At 43.3% G+C, this 17787-nt stretch overlaps 1 protein-coding gene across 1 annotated transcript in view; it reads left to right on the top strand.

The window, feature by feature from the left end:
- LOC120978841 (sodium-coupled monocarboxylate transporter 1-like) overlaps positions 1-9254 on the top strand; it is a 98622-nt gene extending 89368 nt beyond the window's left edge. Inside the window, 2 exon segments of the mRNA XM_040407218.1 lie at positions 6217-6311; positions 8665-9254. Coding sequence (XP_040263152.1) covers positions 6217-6311; positions 8665-8805 — 236 coding nt within the window. The 3' untranslated portion in view covers positions 8806-9254.
- Positions 9255-17787: the final 8533 nt, after the last annotated feature.

Genomic DNA, 17787 nt, shown 5'->3' with positions numbered 1-17787 from the left:
TTATCTTGTTGAAAAATGCAGGGTCTTCCCTGAAAGAGATGACGTCTGGATGGGAGCATATGTTGTTCTAGAACCTGAATATATTTTTCTGCATTGATGGTGCCTTTCCAGACATGCAACCCTGCCCATGCCACACGCACTCATGCAACCCCATACCATCAGAGATGCAGGCTTCTGAACTGAGCGTTGATAACAACTTGGGTTGTCCTTGTCCTCTTTGGTCCGGATGACATGGCGTCCCAGATTTCCAAAAAGAACTTCGAATCGTGACTCGTCTGACCACAGAACAGTCTTCCATTTTGCCACACTCCATTTTAAATGATCCCTGGCCCAGTGAAAACGCCTGAGCTTGTGGATCTTGCTTAGAAATGGCTTCTTCTTTGCACTGTAGAGTTTCAGCTGGCAACGGCGGATGGCACGGTTTATTGTGTTCCACTGACAATGGTTTCTGGAAGTATTCCTGAGCCCATTCTGTGATTTCCTTTACAGTAGCATTCCTGTTTGTGGTGCAGTGTCGTTTAAGGGCCCGGAGATCACGGGCATCCAGTATGGTTTTACGGCCTTGACCCTTACGCACAGAGATTGTTCCAGATTCTCTGAATCTTCGGATGATGTTATGCACAGTTGATGATGATAGATGCAAAGTCTTTGCAATTTTTCGCTGGGTAACACCTTTCTGATATTGCTCCACTAACTTCTGCGGCACATTGTGGGAATTGGTGATCCTCTACCCATCTTGGCTTCTGAGAGACACTGCCACTCTGAGAAGCTCTTTTTATACCCAATCATGTTGCCAATTGACCTAATTAGTGTTAATTGGTCTTCCAGCTCTTCGTTATGCTCAAATTTACTTTTTCCAGCCTCTTATTGCTACTTGTCCCAACTTTTTTGGGATTTGTTGACACCGTGAAAATTGGAATCAACTTATTTTTCCTTTAAAATGATACATTTTACTCGGATTAAACGTTTGATCTGTCATCTACGTTCTATTACAAATAAAATATTGACATTTGCCATCTCCACATCATTGCATTCAGTTTTTATTCACAATTTGTTTAGTGTCCCAACTTTTTTGGAATCCGGTTTGTACATATATATATATATATATATTTATATTTATAGACAGTGTGCTTGAAATTTGCGAATCCTTCAGAATTTTCTATATTTCTGCATAGATTTGACCTACAACTTCATTAGAATTTCACGCATCCTAAAAATGGATAAAATGTGCCAAATTAAACAGGTTATTCAAAAATATTAGACTTGGCCATGTTCTTTTGATATTCAGCTCATGGACTGATATCCTGACATTTTCCTATAGTATTTGCTGGTATAGTTCATTTTTCCATTAGTGATGGCAAGCCATCCTGGCAGGGGCGGATAAAGTGCATGATAGGCCCGGGCTGTCTACCCAATTCGCCCCCCCACCCCATTTTAGTTTTAGTTTTTTTCTGTATGACGAGGCTGCGGTGCTTCGTAAGTGCCAAAGTCTCTTCCTAGGCCATATAACATTGTTCACATGGTCTAGGTGCAGCTATGTCCCATCTGAGTCATTGGGTCTGAGCTGTAATACCAAGCGCAGTGCTATCAAATGGACAGCGCTGTGCTTGGTAACGAACAAAGAGGCTGCGGCGCTCTGAAACACCGCGGTCTCCTCAAACAGCTGATTAGTGGGGGTGCCAGGAGTCAGACCCCCACCAGCTCATAACTTTCTGAGTACAGATTTCATAGATGTTACCTGCAGTCCTATGTAACACCCCACATAACACAGTGAACTATTGTGTTATGTGGGGTGTTACATAGGACTGCATGGAACATCTACTACATTATCTGTACACAGAAAATTATCACTGTTATCTGGGCTGTTACATAGGACTGCAGGTGACAAATTAAAATTTTAGTTGCCAATTTACAATTAAAATACATACAATTATGATTAAAAAAAAGACTTGGAGGAGAAGGTCACAGTAGTGAGTTAGCTCTACATACAGGGGAATACAGCACCACATACCTGTTACATCCAGTGATATCTCCTGTCATGTAGATCTTCTCTTTCCTCTTCTCCTCCGTTTGACCCAGACCACCATGACTAATTCTTTCAGCCACATCTCGTCTCTACAGAGTTTGTTACACAGACACGTTAGAGTTCTCATAATTGGGGTCATTTATCAAACTGGTGTAAAGTAAAACAGGCTTAGGTGCCCATAGCAATCAATCAGATTCCACCTTTCATTTTCCAAAAGGAGCTGTCAAAAATGAAAGGTGGAATCTGTTGCAATGGGTAACTAACCCATTTCTACATTACATCAGTTTGATAAATTACCCCAAAGGTCCCTATAGTGTCTACAGCAATTATAATGTCCCCTAGAGTGCCCCCAGTAATAATAACACCCTATATTGTTCTCCAGGTAATAATGCCTGTATAGTGTCCCGAAAAATAATGTCCCCTAATAGAAACGTCCCCACACTGCCCATATAGTAATTTCCCCCACGCTGCCCCCATATAGTAATTTCCCACACACTATCCACATACAGTAATTTCCCCCACACTGCCACATAGAGTAATTTCCCCCACACTACCCCATATAGTAATTTCCCCCACACTGCTCCTATATAGTAATTTCCACACACTGCCCCATATAGTAATTTCTCCACACTGCCCCATATAGTAATTTTCCCCACACTGCTCCATCTAGTAATTTCCCCACACTGCCCTCATATAGTAATTTCCCCCACACTGCCCCATATAGTAATTTCCCCCACACTACACCCATATAGTAATTTTCCCCCACACTGCCAATATAGTAATTTCCCCCACACTGCCCCCATATAGTAATCTTCCCCCACACTGCTCCTATATAGTAATTTCTCCCACACTGCCCCATATAGTAATTTCCCCACACTGCCCCATATAGTAATTTCCCCCACACTGCCCCATATAGTAATTTCCCCCACACTGCCCCATATAGTAATTTCCCCCACACTACCCCATATAGTAATTTCCCCCACACTGCCCCATATAGTAATTTCCCCCACACTGCCCCATATAGTAATTTCCCCCACACTGCCCCATATAGTAATTTCCCCACACTGCCCCATATAGTAATTTCCCCCACACTGCCCCATATAGTAATTTCCCCCACACTGCTCCTATATAGTAATTTCCCCCACACTGCCCCATATAGTAATTTCCCCCACACTGCCCCATATAGTAATTTCCCCCACACTGCCCCCATATAGTAATTTCCCCCACACTGCCCCATATAGTAATTTCCCCCACACTGCCCCATATAGTAATTTCCCCCACACTGCCCCATATAGTAATTTCCCCCACACTGCTCCTATATAGTAATTTCCCCCACACCCACACTGCCCCATATAGTAATTTCCCCCACACTGCCCCATATAGTAATTTCCCCCACACTGCTCCTATATAGTAATTTCCCCCACACTGCCCCATATAGTAATTTCCCCCACACTGCCCCATATAGTAATTTCCCCCACACTGCCCCCATATAGTAATTTCCCCCACACTGCCCCATATAGTAATTTCCCCCACACTGCCCCATATAGTAATTTCCCCCACACTGCCCCATATAGTAATTTCCCCCACACTGCTCCTATATAGTAATTTCCCCCACACCCACACTGCCCCATATAGTAATTTCCCCACACTGCCCCATATAGTAATTTCCCCCACACTGCCCCATATAGTAATTTTCCCCCACACTGCCCCATATAGTAATTTCCCCCACATCTGCCCCATACAGTAATTTCCCCCACACTGTCCCCATATAGTAATTTCCCCCACACTACCCCATATAGTAATTTCCCCCACACTGCTCCTATATAGTAATTTCCACACACTGCCCCATATAGTAATTTCTCCCACACTGCCCCATATAGTAATTTTCCCCACACTGCTCCATCTAGTAATTTCCCCACACTGCCCTCATATAGTAATTTCCCCCACACTGCCCCATATAGTAATTTCCCCCCACACTACACCCATATAGTAATTTTCCCCACACTGCCAATATAGTAATTTCCCCCACACTGCCCCCATATAGTAATTTCCCCCACACTGCTCCTATATAGTAATTTCTCCCACACTGCCCCATATAGTAATTTCCCCCACACTGCCCCATATAGTAATTTCCCCACACTGCCCCATATAGTAATTTCCCCCACACTGCCCTCATATAGTAATTTCCCCCACACTGCCCCATATAGTAATTTCCCCACACTACCCCATATAGTAATTTCCCCCACACTGCCCCATATAGTAATTTCCCCCACACTGCCCCATATAGTAATTTCCCCCACACTGCCCCATATAGTAATTTCCCCCACACTGCCCCCATATAGTAATTTCCCCCACACTGCCCCATATAGTAATTTCCCCCACACTGCCCCATATAGTAATTTCCCCCACACTGCCCCATATAGTAATTTCCCCCACACTGCTCCTATATAGTAATTTCCCCCACACCCACACTGCCCCATATAGTAATTTCCCCCACACTGCCCCATATAGTAATTTCCCCCACACTGCCCATATAGTAATTTCCCCCACACTGCCCCATATAGTAATTTCCCCCACACTGCCCCATACAGTAATTTCCCCACACTGTCCCCATATAGTAATTTCCCCACACTGCCCCATATAGTAATTTCCCCCACACTGCCCCATATAGTAATTTCCCCCACACTGCCCCATATAGTAATTTCCCCCACACTGCTTCTCATTTAAAATAAAAGGTTCTATTTTTACGTCCCATTTTATTATCATAAATAACATCTGTCAGCAAATTTGTAAGTATGACACTGGCTGACCTGTTACATGTGCACTTGGCAGCGGAAGGCATCTGTGCTGGTCCCATGCTCATACTGTATATACCCACTTTACTGAGAAAAATATATTTTCTAATATATGCAAATGAGCCTCTAGGTGCAACAGGGTGTTGCCATTACCTCCGAAAGGCCCTGCTCTTACTGTGACTGACTGCTGCTTCTTCTGCACTTTAACTGACACAGATGACATCCATGTGTTTTTTGTGGACCCATAGAAATGAATGGGTCTGTGTGCAATCTTCAGAAAATGCAGATCAGACACGGATTCAAAATACAGTCTGCTAAAGCCGTTGTTCTATGGAAGGTTTTAGCAGAGAGAGGAGCAAGAGGGCTGTACCCACTCTGCTAAAGCCTGGAATAGATATGCTATGCCAGGTTTCAGCAGAGCAGCGGTCTTGCAGGCAGGAGCAGCCGATGCTCAGTGTGGCCAAAGAGGAATCCATACTCCCATACACAGCAATATATGGGAGTACTGATTCTAAAGCCTGTATTCTTCGGCAGATGATAGCTAATAAGCGTGATCATCGGGCAATCCAAATCTTTTGACATATTAAATTAATAATGTTAAATGTTAATTTAAAAATTATTGTTTGCAGGGCAGCAGATCATGGTGTCTATACAGTATGGGAACGAGCAATGGCTGCGGAGGAGATAGCTGCGTGTAATGGCAGTGCTGTCCTCTGCTTCCCTCCCGACAGTCGTCTGCCACATTACATAGGTTATTTAATGCAGCCTTACAGCGCAGTCAAAAATGAAAGGTGGAATCTGATTGGTTGCAATGGGCAACTAAGCCAGTTCTACTTTACACCAGTTTGACAAATGACGCCATTAATCCCCATAAAGCACTTTGGTCAAAAGGCTGAGAACGAGTTGTTGACACAGGAACCAGTCTCGATGTGTTAGAATTTTTTGCTACTGTGCATCACATTTCTTTATTAAAGTATGTGTCAGGGGATTTCTACCTATCAAACTGGCTGACCTGTTGCATGTGCGCTTGAAAGCATCTGTGTTGGCCCCATGTTCATATGTACCTGCATTGCTGAGAAAAACGATGTTTTAATATCTGCAAATGAGCGTCTACGAGCAACAGGGTCATTGCCGTTACACAGAGTCTCTTCTCTCTCTGCGACTGCTGCACCCACGGCACTTTGATTGACAGGGCCAGGTGTTATGACATTGTCGTGGGGATAGAGGATTCATAGATATTGAGAGTACGGAATAATGGTGAATGAACCTTTATGTAGAGCAGTGAAATCTTTTTTACCATTTAACATACAGAAATGAGCGCCTCTAAAAAAATATATAAATTCTACACTCATCAGTGTGATCAGTATCTCACCGACTGTTAAATGTTTCTTACAGGAGGTTTAAAACAAAATGTAAACCGAGATTTCCTCTTAACATCTCAAGACTTTGCATATCTTAAAGTACTGCTTCCTTCCAGCTGGTGCAAAGAGGCAAGTATACTGATAGCATACAATTTAGGTGGTAGGGCTTATTTTTTTTTAAGAAGGGATGTTTGATTATCAAAGCTGGCCATATCCATGGTGTGATAATCCTGAAGGATGCAGCTTTGTTAGAGAGGTTTTCAGTGTACAGTTTGCAAGAAAAAGTATGTGAACCCCTTTGGAATGGTGCGAGGCATCATTCACATCAGGCAATACTTCTTGTGAAAAGCAAACCCAGAACTGGTGTGTGTTTTTTATAGGGCAGGGGCAGCTGTAACCAACACCTCCAATCTCATCTCATTGATTGACTCCAGTTGGCTGACACCTCACTCCAATTAGCTCTTGGAGATGTCATTAGTCTAGGGGTTCACATACTTTTTCCACCTGCACTGTGAATGTTTACATGGTGTGTTCAATAAAAACATAGTAACATTTAATTATTTGTGTGTTATTAGTTTAAGCAGACTGTGATTGTCTATTGTTGTACAAACCGGATTCCAAAAAAGTTGGGACACTATACAAATCGTGAATAAAAACTGAATGCAATGATGTGGAGGTGCCAACTTCTAATATTTTATTCAGAATAGAACATAAATCACGGAACAAAAGTTTAAACTGAGAAAATGTACCATTTTAAGGGAAAAATATGTTGAATCAGAATTTCATGGTGTCAACAAATCCCCAAAAAGTTGGGACAAGGCCATTTTCACCACTGTGTGGCATCTCCCCTTCTTCTTACAACACTCAAACAGACGTCTGGGGACCGAGGAGACCAGTTTCTCAAGTTTAGAAATAGGAATGCTCTCCCATTCTTGTCTAATACAGGCCTCTAACTGTTCAATCGTCTTGGGCCTTCTTTGTTGCACCTTCCTCTTTATGATGCGCCAAATGTTCTCTATAGGTGAAAGATCTGGACTGCAGACTGGCCATTTCAGTACCCGGATCCTTCTCCTACGCAGCCATGATGTTGTGATTGATGCAGAATGTGGTCTGGCATTATCTTGTTGAAAAATGCAGGGTCTTCCCTGAAAGAGATAACCGTCTGAATGGGAGCATATGTTGTTCTAGAACCTGAATATATTTTTCTGCATTGATGGTGCCTTTCCAGACATGCAAGCTGCCCATGCCACACGCACTCATGCAACCCCATACCATCAGAGATGCAGGCTTCTGAACTGAGCGTTGATAACAACTTGGGTTGTCCTTGTCCTCTTTGGTCCTGATGACATGCGTCCCAGATTTCCAAAAAGAACTTCGAATCGTGACTCGTCTGACCACAGAACAGTCTTCTATTTTGCCACACTCCATTTTAAATGATCCCTGGCCCAGTGAAAACGCCTGAGCTTGTGGATCTTGCTTAGAAATGGCTTCTTCTTTGCACTGTAGAGTTTCAGCTGGCAACGGCGGATGGCACGGTGGATTGTGTTCACTGACAATGGTTTCTGAGCCCATTCTGTGATTTCCTTTACAGTAGCATTCCTGTTTGTGGTGCAGTGTCGTTTAAGGGGCCCGGAGATCACGGGCATCCAGTATGGTTTTACGGCCTTGACCCTTACGCACAGAGATTGTTCTAGATTCTCTGAATCTTCGGATGATGTTATACACAGTTGATGATGATAGATGCAAAGTCTTTGCAATTTTTCGCTGGGTAACACCTTTCTGATATTGCTCCACTATCTTTCTGCGCAACATTGTGGGAATTGGTGATCCTCTACCATCTTGGCTTCTGAGAGACACTGCCACTCTGAGAAGCTCTTTTTATACCCAATCATGTTGCCAATTGACCTAATTAGTGTTAATTGGTCTTCCAGCTCTTCGTTATGCTCAAATTTACTTTTTCTAGCCTCTTATTGCTACTTGTCCCAACTTTTTTGGGATTTGTTGACACCGTGAAAATTGGAATCAACGTATTTTTTCCTTTAAAATGATACATTTACTCGGATTAAACATTTGATCTGTCATCTACGTTCTATTACAAATAAAATATTGACATTTGCCATCTCCACATCATTGCATTCAGTTTTTATTCACAATTTGTTTAGTGTCCCAACTTTTTTGGAATCCGGTTTGTACTTAGATGAAGATCAGATCACATTTTATGACCAATTTGTGCAGAAATCCATATCATTCCAAAGGGTTCACATACTTTTTCTTGCAACTGTATATGGCAATTTGTGTAGAAACCAGTCATCCCTCTGCTGAAATATATAGAATACTATATATTATAGTATTATGGAGTACAATTACATGTACGGCATACACATTGCTTTACTGATGGTAGTGTTGTGTAATACATAAATACCATTATTATTTTTTGGAAAATGAATTAAATTAATTCTGCTTATCTTGTCTTTTTCTGAAGAATGAGAAAGTAGAAGTACTGAACTGGAAGATTCAGGACAGTGATCCGCATCCAGATAAAGGGACAGATAATCCTGCATTTAGTGACATGGAAATGTACAGCACAGAAAAGAATGAAAAACTTAATGGAATTAACCCATGAGATTTTACAGAGGTCTGATATAAGATGATTGGTATGAAGAAAGGACAAGCGTGCTGTCAATGTGGTGCTGTGGAAGCCCGTCCATTGGAAACCAACCATCATTGGGGCCAAACTTCCTTGTCCAAATGATGTCTATATATTCATTTTATAAAGAAGATTTTTTCAATGTTATTATATATCATAGAGAGAATGTAAATATAAAGGAGTGATGCTGTGACCATATACAGTAGGGATAATTAGGTACCTTTTTGTAAAGGTCCACATTCCTGGGTCTGCCCTTGGTGAGGGACAACAGTGGCTTGTATCACACTGCAGCAATTTTCTTTTTTTTTTAATAAGCCATGCCTCTAATCCCACCAAATCCCCTTTGAGCCCCCAACAGTAATAGTGCCCTCTTAGTGCCTTTCCACACAGTAAGGCTGCTCCCTTGTGCCCCAGCACCAAACAATGTCACCTTATTGTGAACACATAATAGTGGTGCCCCCCACACTGTAATGATGCCCCTCAGACAGTATGATTCTCCTTTAGTGCCTCCCATGCAGTATGATACCCCTAGTGTCCCCACATAGATTAAGTCCCCCTTAAGTGCCCCTACACAGTGATGCCCTATTAAGGGCCCCACTCAGAGTAATGCCTGCTTATGTGGCCCCCATACAATTTGATGTCCCCCTTAAGTGGTCCCCTCAAATTGATGCCTCCTTAAAGTGGTTGTCACACAGTGATGCCCCCCTAAGTGCCCCCACAGAGAGTGATGCCATCTAAGTTCCTCCACACAGTGGTGACAGTATGATGCACAGTATGACTCTTTAAGTGGTCCCAACACAGTAAGTCCCCCCTCCGAGTGATGCTTCCTCACAGAGTGATACTTCCTTAAGTGGCCGTCCACAGAGTGGTGCCCCCTTAAGTGAGTTGTTTTGGACATAAAATGAGTTTCTGTAATTGTGTTCCTGTGTCTTTATAACTGTAGTCACTACTTGCCTTCATGATCATGAGTGGACAGGTATATTTATGTAAATTTATATTAGGATAGATATACAATGCCGTAACACTCTTGTTTAGGTGGGTTCTATATCGCGCAATGAATGACCCTGAACACCTAATTACATTAGAAGTGAACATCACATTGGAACTAGCATGTTTCCGTGAAAAGGTTCATCTATCCAGCTCAACAACTTGTTTCATGAATAGCCCCATAGTTCCAGGTATCCCTTATGGCTGGCTAGTGAAAGAGACGCTCAGTCGTACAATGCAAGCCCCCTGACTGTAATGTACGGTACTTTATTTATTTATTTTCAAAATATTTTTAGTGATTTACAACAAAGAAGACATACACTGTATAGTAAAAAAACCAAAGTGCTCAGAAACTCTGGTAGACCAGCAGTGTAAATGAGGTGCAGCACATTAGCATGGACATGTCCTCAATAGCCGGAGACTGTGTATAACGGGGTAACCGGCAATGCAGATGTAGTGGTACCGCTGAAATAATTTCTTAGTCCTTGCTGGCATTGCATGCAATTAGCACATAAATAAAGAGCAAACAGCATTAACAAATGTATAACCTGTAGTGGGGGCAAGGGAAATAAGGGAAGGGGAGATGGGCGGGGGTATTGCAGTGCGGTAGAACCCGCGCCTAGCAGACAGCCGCATCACAGTGGACCCCAATTAAGTAAGAGGGGGTATACCACTACACCTTATTACGACTGAGGTATACAGGGAGGAAGATTGCTATTGGGCAAAGCCTGGTGAGCTTCTTAGTGGGGGGGGGGGGGGGGGACATAATGTCAATTGCAGGACCCTTGTTTATTAGCTCTCCATTTCTCCCATAGCGACCAGATTGCGATATACTTATGGTGAGACCTTGTTCCCAGTGGGAAAGTTCTTCTAACCTGGGGATGGATTCTACCTTGTCAATCCAAAGAGTGGCTGAAGGCGATGTTTCTGACTTCCAGTCCAAGGCTATCAATAGCCTTGCTGCTGCTATTCGAATTCTCAATGAACCATGCTTTGATTTAGAGAGTGTATCTGGGAGTAAAGATAATAAAGCTATCTTGGAACACATTGGAAGTTTTGAGTTGCATAGTTTTAAGATATTGGATTATATTGTCAAAGATTATTTTCCAGAAAGTCACTAATAAAGGCCATGACCACCATATGTGTAAGAAGGAGCCCTTATTTACTTTACACCTCCAACAGAGGTCAGAGGTAGATCCGTACATCATTTTTAGCTTGGCTAGGGTTAGGTACCACCTAGTCAAAACTTTGTATTCTCTTGTATGGTGGTGCACCTCGAGGTGAGCTTGGGTGCTAGTAAAATATTGTGTAGGTCAAAGATTGTGAATTTCGTGTCCAGATCCCTTTCCCACACTTTTATAAAATGTAGAGATGAAGGGGAATCTGTATATGGTAAGTTACGTGAGTTAGTAGAGATTTGTTTAATTGGATATTGTGTCTGAGCTAATAATTTTTCATACCAGGTGGGGGTGGGTGGCCTGTTGTCAGATGATATTACCTTCTTAAGGGAGAAGCTTATGAAAGCATATTGTAAGTCATTTAGGCTAGGTATATGAAACTTAATGCTCATCGAGGGTGCGTCCAAAAATTTTCCCTCTTGATCTTACAATTCTCCTGGTGAGAGAACTGAGTTTCTCAGTTGGTGAAGTAGAGAGTGGTAACCATCCCCAGAGCATATGAGGCAGTCTCCTATCTACATTAAGGAAGAGGGATATTTTGAGCATGACTCTCTAATCTCAGAAATCCGCCAAACTGACAGTGTAGCTGCAAGGAGAGTGTAGTCTTTCTGTCTTTTTGTCAGGCTTGGCAGGTCTGCGAACACCAGGGATCTTAGGGGACATTTTGCCATCATTTCTTCTATCAATACCCAATGTTTGTGTGCCGGTTTTCTAACCCAGTCGATCACTCTACTGAGATAAAAAGCATAATAGTATCTTTTTAATGAGAGGAACCCAATTCCACCCTTTTGGAATGGTAGTAACAGGATCTTGTTGGATGTTCTGGGTTTAATGGAGCCCCAAATATAAGAGGAGCACAGTTTTTGGAAGGAGTCGAAAAATCACTGTGAGAGGTGTATTGGAAGGACTTGTAATAGATATGTGATTTTTGGGACTATCAGAGTGTTTAACATATTTCTTTGTCCAAGCCAAGAAATAAAGGTTGGAGACCACTAGCAATAGTAGGTAATTTAGGTGAATTTTAAAGATGTGCTTGTCCACTCGAAGGTTAGAGTTTGTACGTAACCTCTGTAGTTCTTTGGGCGGTAGGTTGATACCCATTGCTTGAGATTTGGCAATATTGATTTAAAGTTTGAAATATATCCAAACTCAACTATAATAGGGAAGGCCTGTGTTGGGTTAGAAATCATTAGTAGTAATCATCTGCATATGCAGCTTGTTAAACTCAAGGTTTCTACATTTCACTCCATGTATTTCCTGATTAGCCCGATATGTTTGTAAAAAGGATACAAATTGAGAGTATGAATAAAATTGGCAACCTTGCCTGGTACCATTATTAATCCTGACTGCCTGAGAGAGGATATCATTCACCCCGATGTATGCGCTTGTTGTTCGTACATTGCGAAAATTGCTGCTATGAAGGAAATAGAAGCCCCATCTGAAGTAGTGTACATTTGAGGAAAGGCCACATAACCCTATCGAAAGCCTTTCTGCGTCAGTTTTCTAGTAGTACCATGGAATCACCCTTTTCCCTACCAGAGCAATAGAGTTCAGTAGTAATGTACTTTATTTATACATCTTTCAATTTTTGATTTGAGGTACAGTATATGATCACCTCTGACTGACCTTCACACTTGTATAAGGTCTAGTTTTGATCAGTGATTTCTATCAGTGATTGTGACCCAAAACCAGGAATGGAGCCCATACTGAGATAACAATGAAGAGAGTTTCACCTGTTCCTTGTTTTTGATCTGTGTCTGTTTTTGGCTCACAATCACTGATAAAAATCACTGAACAAACACTGTTGCCTTAGGCCTCATGCACACGACCGTTGTTCTGGTCCGCATCCGAGCCGCAGTTTTCGGACAAGAATAGGCATTTCTACAATGGGCCGCCCGTTCCGTTCCGCAAATTGCGGAAGGCACACAGGCGGCTTCCGTTTTTTGCGGATCCGCGGTTTGCGGACCGTAAAAAAACAGAACGGTCGTGTGCATGAGGCCTAATACACATGTATGTGTTTGAAACTATGTCCATGAAGCGACAGTTGTTGGTCTGTAGGTCCATGTTTTTGGCGTCCATGAATCATTCACCATTTACCATGTGAATTGCTAAGCTGAAAAAGGAATTTCCAGAGCATTTCCTACCAATGATCAGTGAAAACCACTGACAGTGCACAGATGCCATCCATGTGCTGTCAGTAGTTTTCATGGACTAATAGACTTCAATGGGTGTATTTGGTCTGCAATATTGACCAAAGTAGTGCATGTCTCTGATGTGGGTTAGTGGAAAAACAAGTTGTGTGAATAAACACATTAAATGGGTTGTCCGGGAATAAGTTGTTTTTCCCTAATGCCGACAGACTACTTCAGTAAGCGAAAGATTCATACTAACCTACTCCCAAATACTCTGTTCTTTTGTGATAACTCCCGTATGTCCATTTTCTAGTCCCTGGCTTGTTTTCTTCCAGTGGAGCATGGACATGATTACGTGCATCACTGCAGCCAATGACTAGCTTTAGCGGGGATATGGTCCACAAGTGGCATGTTTTTATGCTGTTTTTAGCAGAAAAAAAGAAACACTATCAAATCTGTGTGTAGATACCCCAAATTCATTTTTTCCCCATTAGTTTTTTCCCTATAAAGAAGGGGTTGGAAAACACCTGACAAAAACACCATTGCTTCAAAACAGAAAAAAAATGCCAGCCAAAAAAATGCACCAAAAACCACAAATCAACCTCAAAAACGGTTTAAAAAAAAACCTCTGTGACACCAGCCTAAAGGAATTTTCCACCTTTAGATATTGATCACCTATCCTCCGGATAGGTCAGCAATATCAGAGCAGTGGGGGTCCAACACCCAGCAACCCCCACTGATCAGCTGTGTTTGGCAACCAACAGTTGCTAGAAATCAAAACTGATGGAGCCGGAAGCAGAAGATGCCCTCCATTCAAATTGTTAAGCATTGCCTACATCCATAAAATATTAGCATTCTTCCTCATGCACACGTGCCATTGCCCAGCCGTTCCGTGCATTGGGGCCCACAATTTGCGATCTCCAAGTGCACGGGGCCCCATCCGTGCGGTTGCAGCAGATGGATCCAGACCTATTCAACTTGAATGGGTCTATTATCTGTCCACACTGCAAAAAATAGAACATGTTCTATTATTTTTGCTGAGTGGAGGCACGGAAGAATCCCCGCGGAAGCTTCCATGGGGTTCGTGGCCTCCGTTCCGCACCTTCCGATTCGGTGCGGACCCATTCGGAACCATATATTGCACAACCCGCTGTTTGCTGCCGCAATACGGCCACAGCCGGGTAACAGCCGTGTGCATGAGGCCTTAGAGTGCTATCATGCGTGCTGTTTTTAATGCAGGCATATTATGCATTTCTGATAAGAGACAGAAGTAGAATCTTTCCGCATACTTCCCATTCCTTTATGATCCACTGTTGACATTGGCTTCAAATACTGCATCAAAAACTGCATGAACATAGCATATAGGAAAACACCCTCATAATCAATTAATTGATTAATTTTACCTATTAATTGTTAAGTTCAGTCAACATGTGGACAGAGTTATCTTATTCCACTGAGAATCATTATTGTTTGATACCCAATACACTTTCAGTATTTTTAGAAGCATTGTGTACCTCTCTCAATGGGTTGAGCATAAGTGTGGGTCTATTTATAACGCACAGATAAGGCTATGTTCACCTTCACTGTTTACTTTCAGAGAGAGGTACAGTTAAAAGAGTTTTCTAGGATTTTTTTTTATTGATGACCTGTCCTCTGGATAGGTCATAAGTATCTGATCATTGGGGGTCCAATACCCGGGACCCCCGCGGATCAGCTATTTAAGAAGGGCAGTGGTGCTCCCCTCTCTCAGTACTTTGGGGGCAAGGGGCAGGGGTGCACCTAGCCTTTTCTGCTGCCTGATGAAAAATGTAACCCCCCATGCAAAATTCTCAACCTAACCCCTTCCCTTCAACCCTACTGTTAAAGGGTTTCTATCACTTTGTATGACATAATTATCTGTCAGACACTAGCGATCCGCTAGTGTCTGCTCTGGCCAACCATCCTACTATAATCACTTGTGGGGCAGCGGTTTTGCTAAAAAACAAACTTTTGTAAATATGCTAATGAGCCTCTAGGTGCTATGTGGGGCGTCATTAGCACCTAGAGGCTGCCGTCTACCTTCATAAACAGTCGCCGCCCAGCGCGTCCCTCCAGCCCGCCCATGTCCTGCTGAATGCGATCCTCCGTGTGACGCAGCGGACGAATTCTCGCGCATGCGCCGTGCGCGGCTGTATTCGGCGCATGCGCAGTGAATGTCTGACCGCTTCCCTGCTCAGACATCTCCACTGCGCCGAATACAGCCGCGCACGGGGAGCATGCGCAAGAATTCGACCGCTGCGTCACACGGAGGAACGCATTCAGCAGACATGGGCGGGCTGGAATGACGCGCTGGGGCGGCGACTGTTTATGAAGGTAGACGGAGCCCTAGGTGCTAGATGACGCCCACATAGCACCTAGAGGCTCTTTAGCTATTAATAAAAGTTCGTTTTTTAGCAAAACCGCTCCCCTACAAGCGATTATAGTAGGATGGTTGGCCATAGCAGACACTAGCAGATCGCTAGTGTCTGACAGCTAATTAATGTGATACAAAGTGATAGAAACCCTTTAAAGACATGCTTGGAAAACATTACATACTGTATATAGCGCTACAAAACATACAGGGTAATACAGCGCCACATACCTCTTATTTCCAGTGGTGTCTCCTCTTGATGTAGATGTTCTCTTTCCTTATCTTCTCCATTCAGACCAGACTGGCCATTGATGATTTCTTTCAGTCATCTCTCATCTCTGGCAGTTTGAGAAATAGACATCTTAGTTCTTACTTTTCTATCATCATTACCACCTTCTCAACACCTCATCTTGCCACACCAAATACTGTGCCCACTGTGCTCCCCAATACTATACTGCAGAAACAGTCCCCCAGAAAATACCAGTACCACACAGATAGTTGCCCTTTTCCAATTATTATTGGCACCCAGTGCACTAATCAACTATAGCCAACACAGGAGAATCTTCAGCTCTTTGCTATGGAGCGTCACCAATCCCCTGTTTACACAATATATAATAAACGCAGCTCAGCAATCAAAAAGTTCATCCAATATATCAAAGTGAGCATCAAATTACTACTCACCTACCACAAGTTAGAAGGCTGAGTTTTCTCAGCCTGCATTTGTGGGAGAGGCGTATGGATATATCTACCTCCGGGGGAGTGCTTGCTGCCCTGCGTGGTCTTCCGGTGCCATATCCTCACCCCAAGCTACACGTCCTTCTCCTCCGGTGCGCCTTCAGGTAAGCAGGGCCCCGACGGGGTTTTCATATCGGGCAGCGCAAGTTACCGGCATCTCGGGTAAGTCCGCCACCCTCTCCTGCTTCCTTCACCTACCTTCAGCCTCAGCGTCCCTCACTTGGCCTCCCGCCGCACTCTGCCGGTCGGTTCCGGCCGCACTTTCTCCCGCCGGCGCTCCTAGGTCACGTGGGCCTGCGAGCTCTGAGCTTCGCCGCTCGGGGCGTCCTGTTTCCCCGGGCGACGAGCTCTCTTCCGGGTCGCGCACCACGTGACCCAGTGCTGATAAATTGCCGTTCATTTTTCAAAGTTTTCTTCCCCAAATCATTCTACATGTCTGAGTTGTTAAAAAAAATATTCTTTTGGAGATAATGTGCGAAATATAGATTGGCTAGTGCTTTTGCCGCGTGCCCCAAGTATCCAGCAGATGGCAGTGAAACATTTGTTAGTTGAAGGTTTGCTAGCCTTCCCCACTGTTAAGTTTTCATAATGAACCTTATTTAAAAAATAAATAAATAAAAGATCACTGCGTAGTATTAAGCCAGGGCCATTCCGCAATCATGTGTTTTGCTTTCTTTACAGGACCCGTGATGGGTACGATGTGTTGATATCAGTGATTATTAAAATTGGGGTAGGGGGATCTATTATGGCCAGCACATATGTGTTGGTCACATGATAGGAATTTTCTGGCAGGCTTATAGCGGTTTTGCGTTCTCACGGCGGGTCTGTCGCCCGAGTCCATCCCGTGCTTGCTGATTTAACCCTTCGATCACCAGGTTCAAACCCTCTTTTGCCTCCTTGCTTGTCTAGGTCAAAGGCACGGTCCTCATCTCTGCTTGTTCTGCTCAAAGACTCGCGTTTATTTCTTGCTTATACCTTCTGCATCACAGTTTGTGTTTTATACCAACAGGTTTACGTTTGTTAACATCCTCTGCCTGTCACGTCACTCAGGCCACGTAGTCTTAAATTGTTAGGGCTAACCTCCACACCGGCCAGGGTCACGTTTGTTAAATGTTAACCGCCTGTCATTTACTCAGGCCACATAGTACAATTCATTCAGGGTCAACCTGCCATGCTGGCCAGGTTCACGTTTGTTAAAAAAAAAAAATTCTGCCTGTCACGTTACTCAGGCCACGTACTCAAATTCATCAGGGTCAACCTGCCATGTCAGCCAGGTCACGTTTGTTAATGTTAACCGCCTGCCACATTAACTCAGGTTACGCAATACAATTTTGTTTTAGGGTCAACCTGCCACGTCGGTCAGGTTCACGTTTGTTTAAAATTTTCTGCCTGTCACGTTACTCAGTGCCACGTAGCTTAAATTGTTTAGGGCCAACTCACCACACCAGCCAGGTCACATTCATCATTTTGTCACATTACTCTTACCACGTAGTACAATTCATTTAGGGTCAACCTGCCACGTCTGGCCAGGTTTAAG

Source organism: Bufo bufo, chromosome 1 (genome assembly GCF_905171765.1).
Source record: "Bufo bufo chromosome 1, aBufBuf1.1, whole genome shotgun sequence".
Lineage (NCBI taxonomy): Eukaryota > Metazoa > Chordata > Amphibia > Anura > Bufonidae > Bufo > Bufo bufo.
This window is presented reverse-complemented; position numbering and strand designations above follow the sequence as displayed.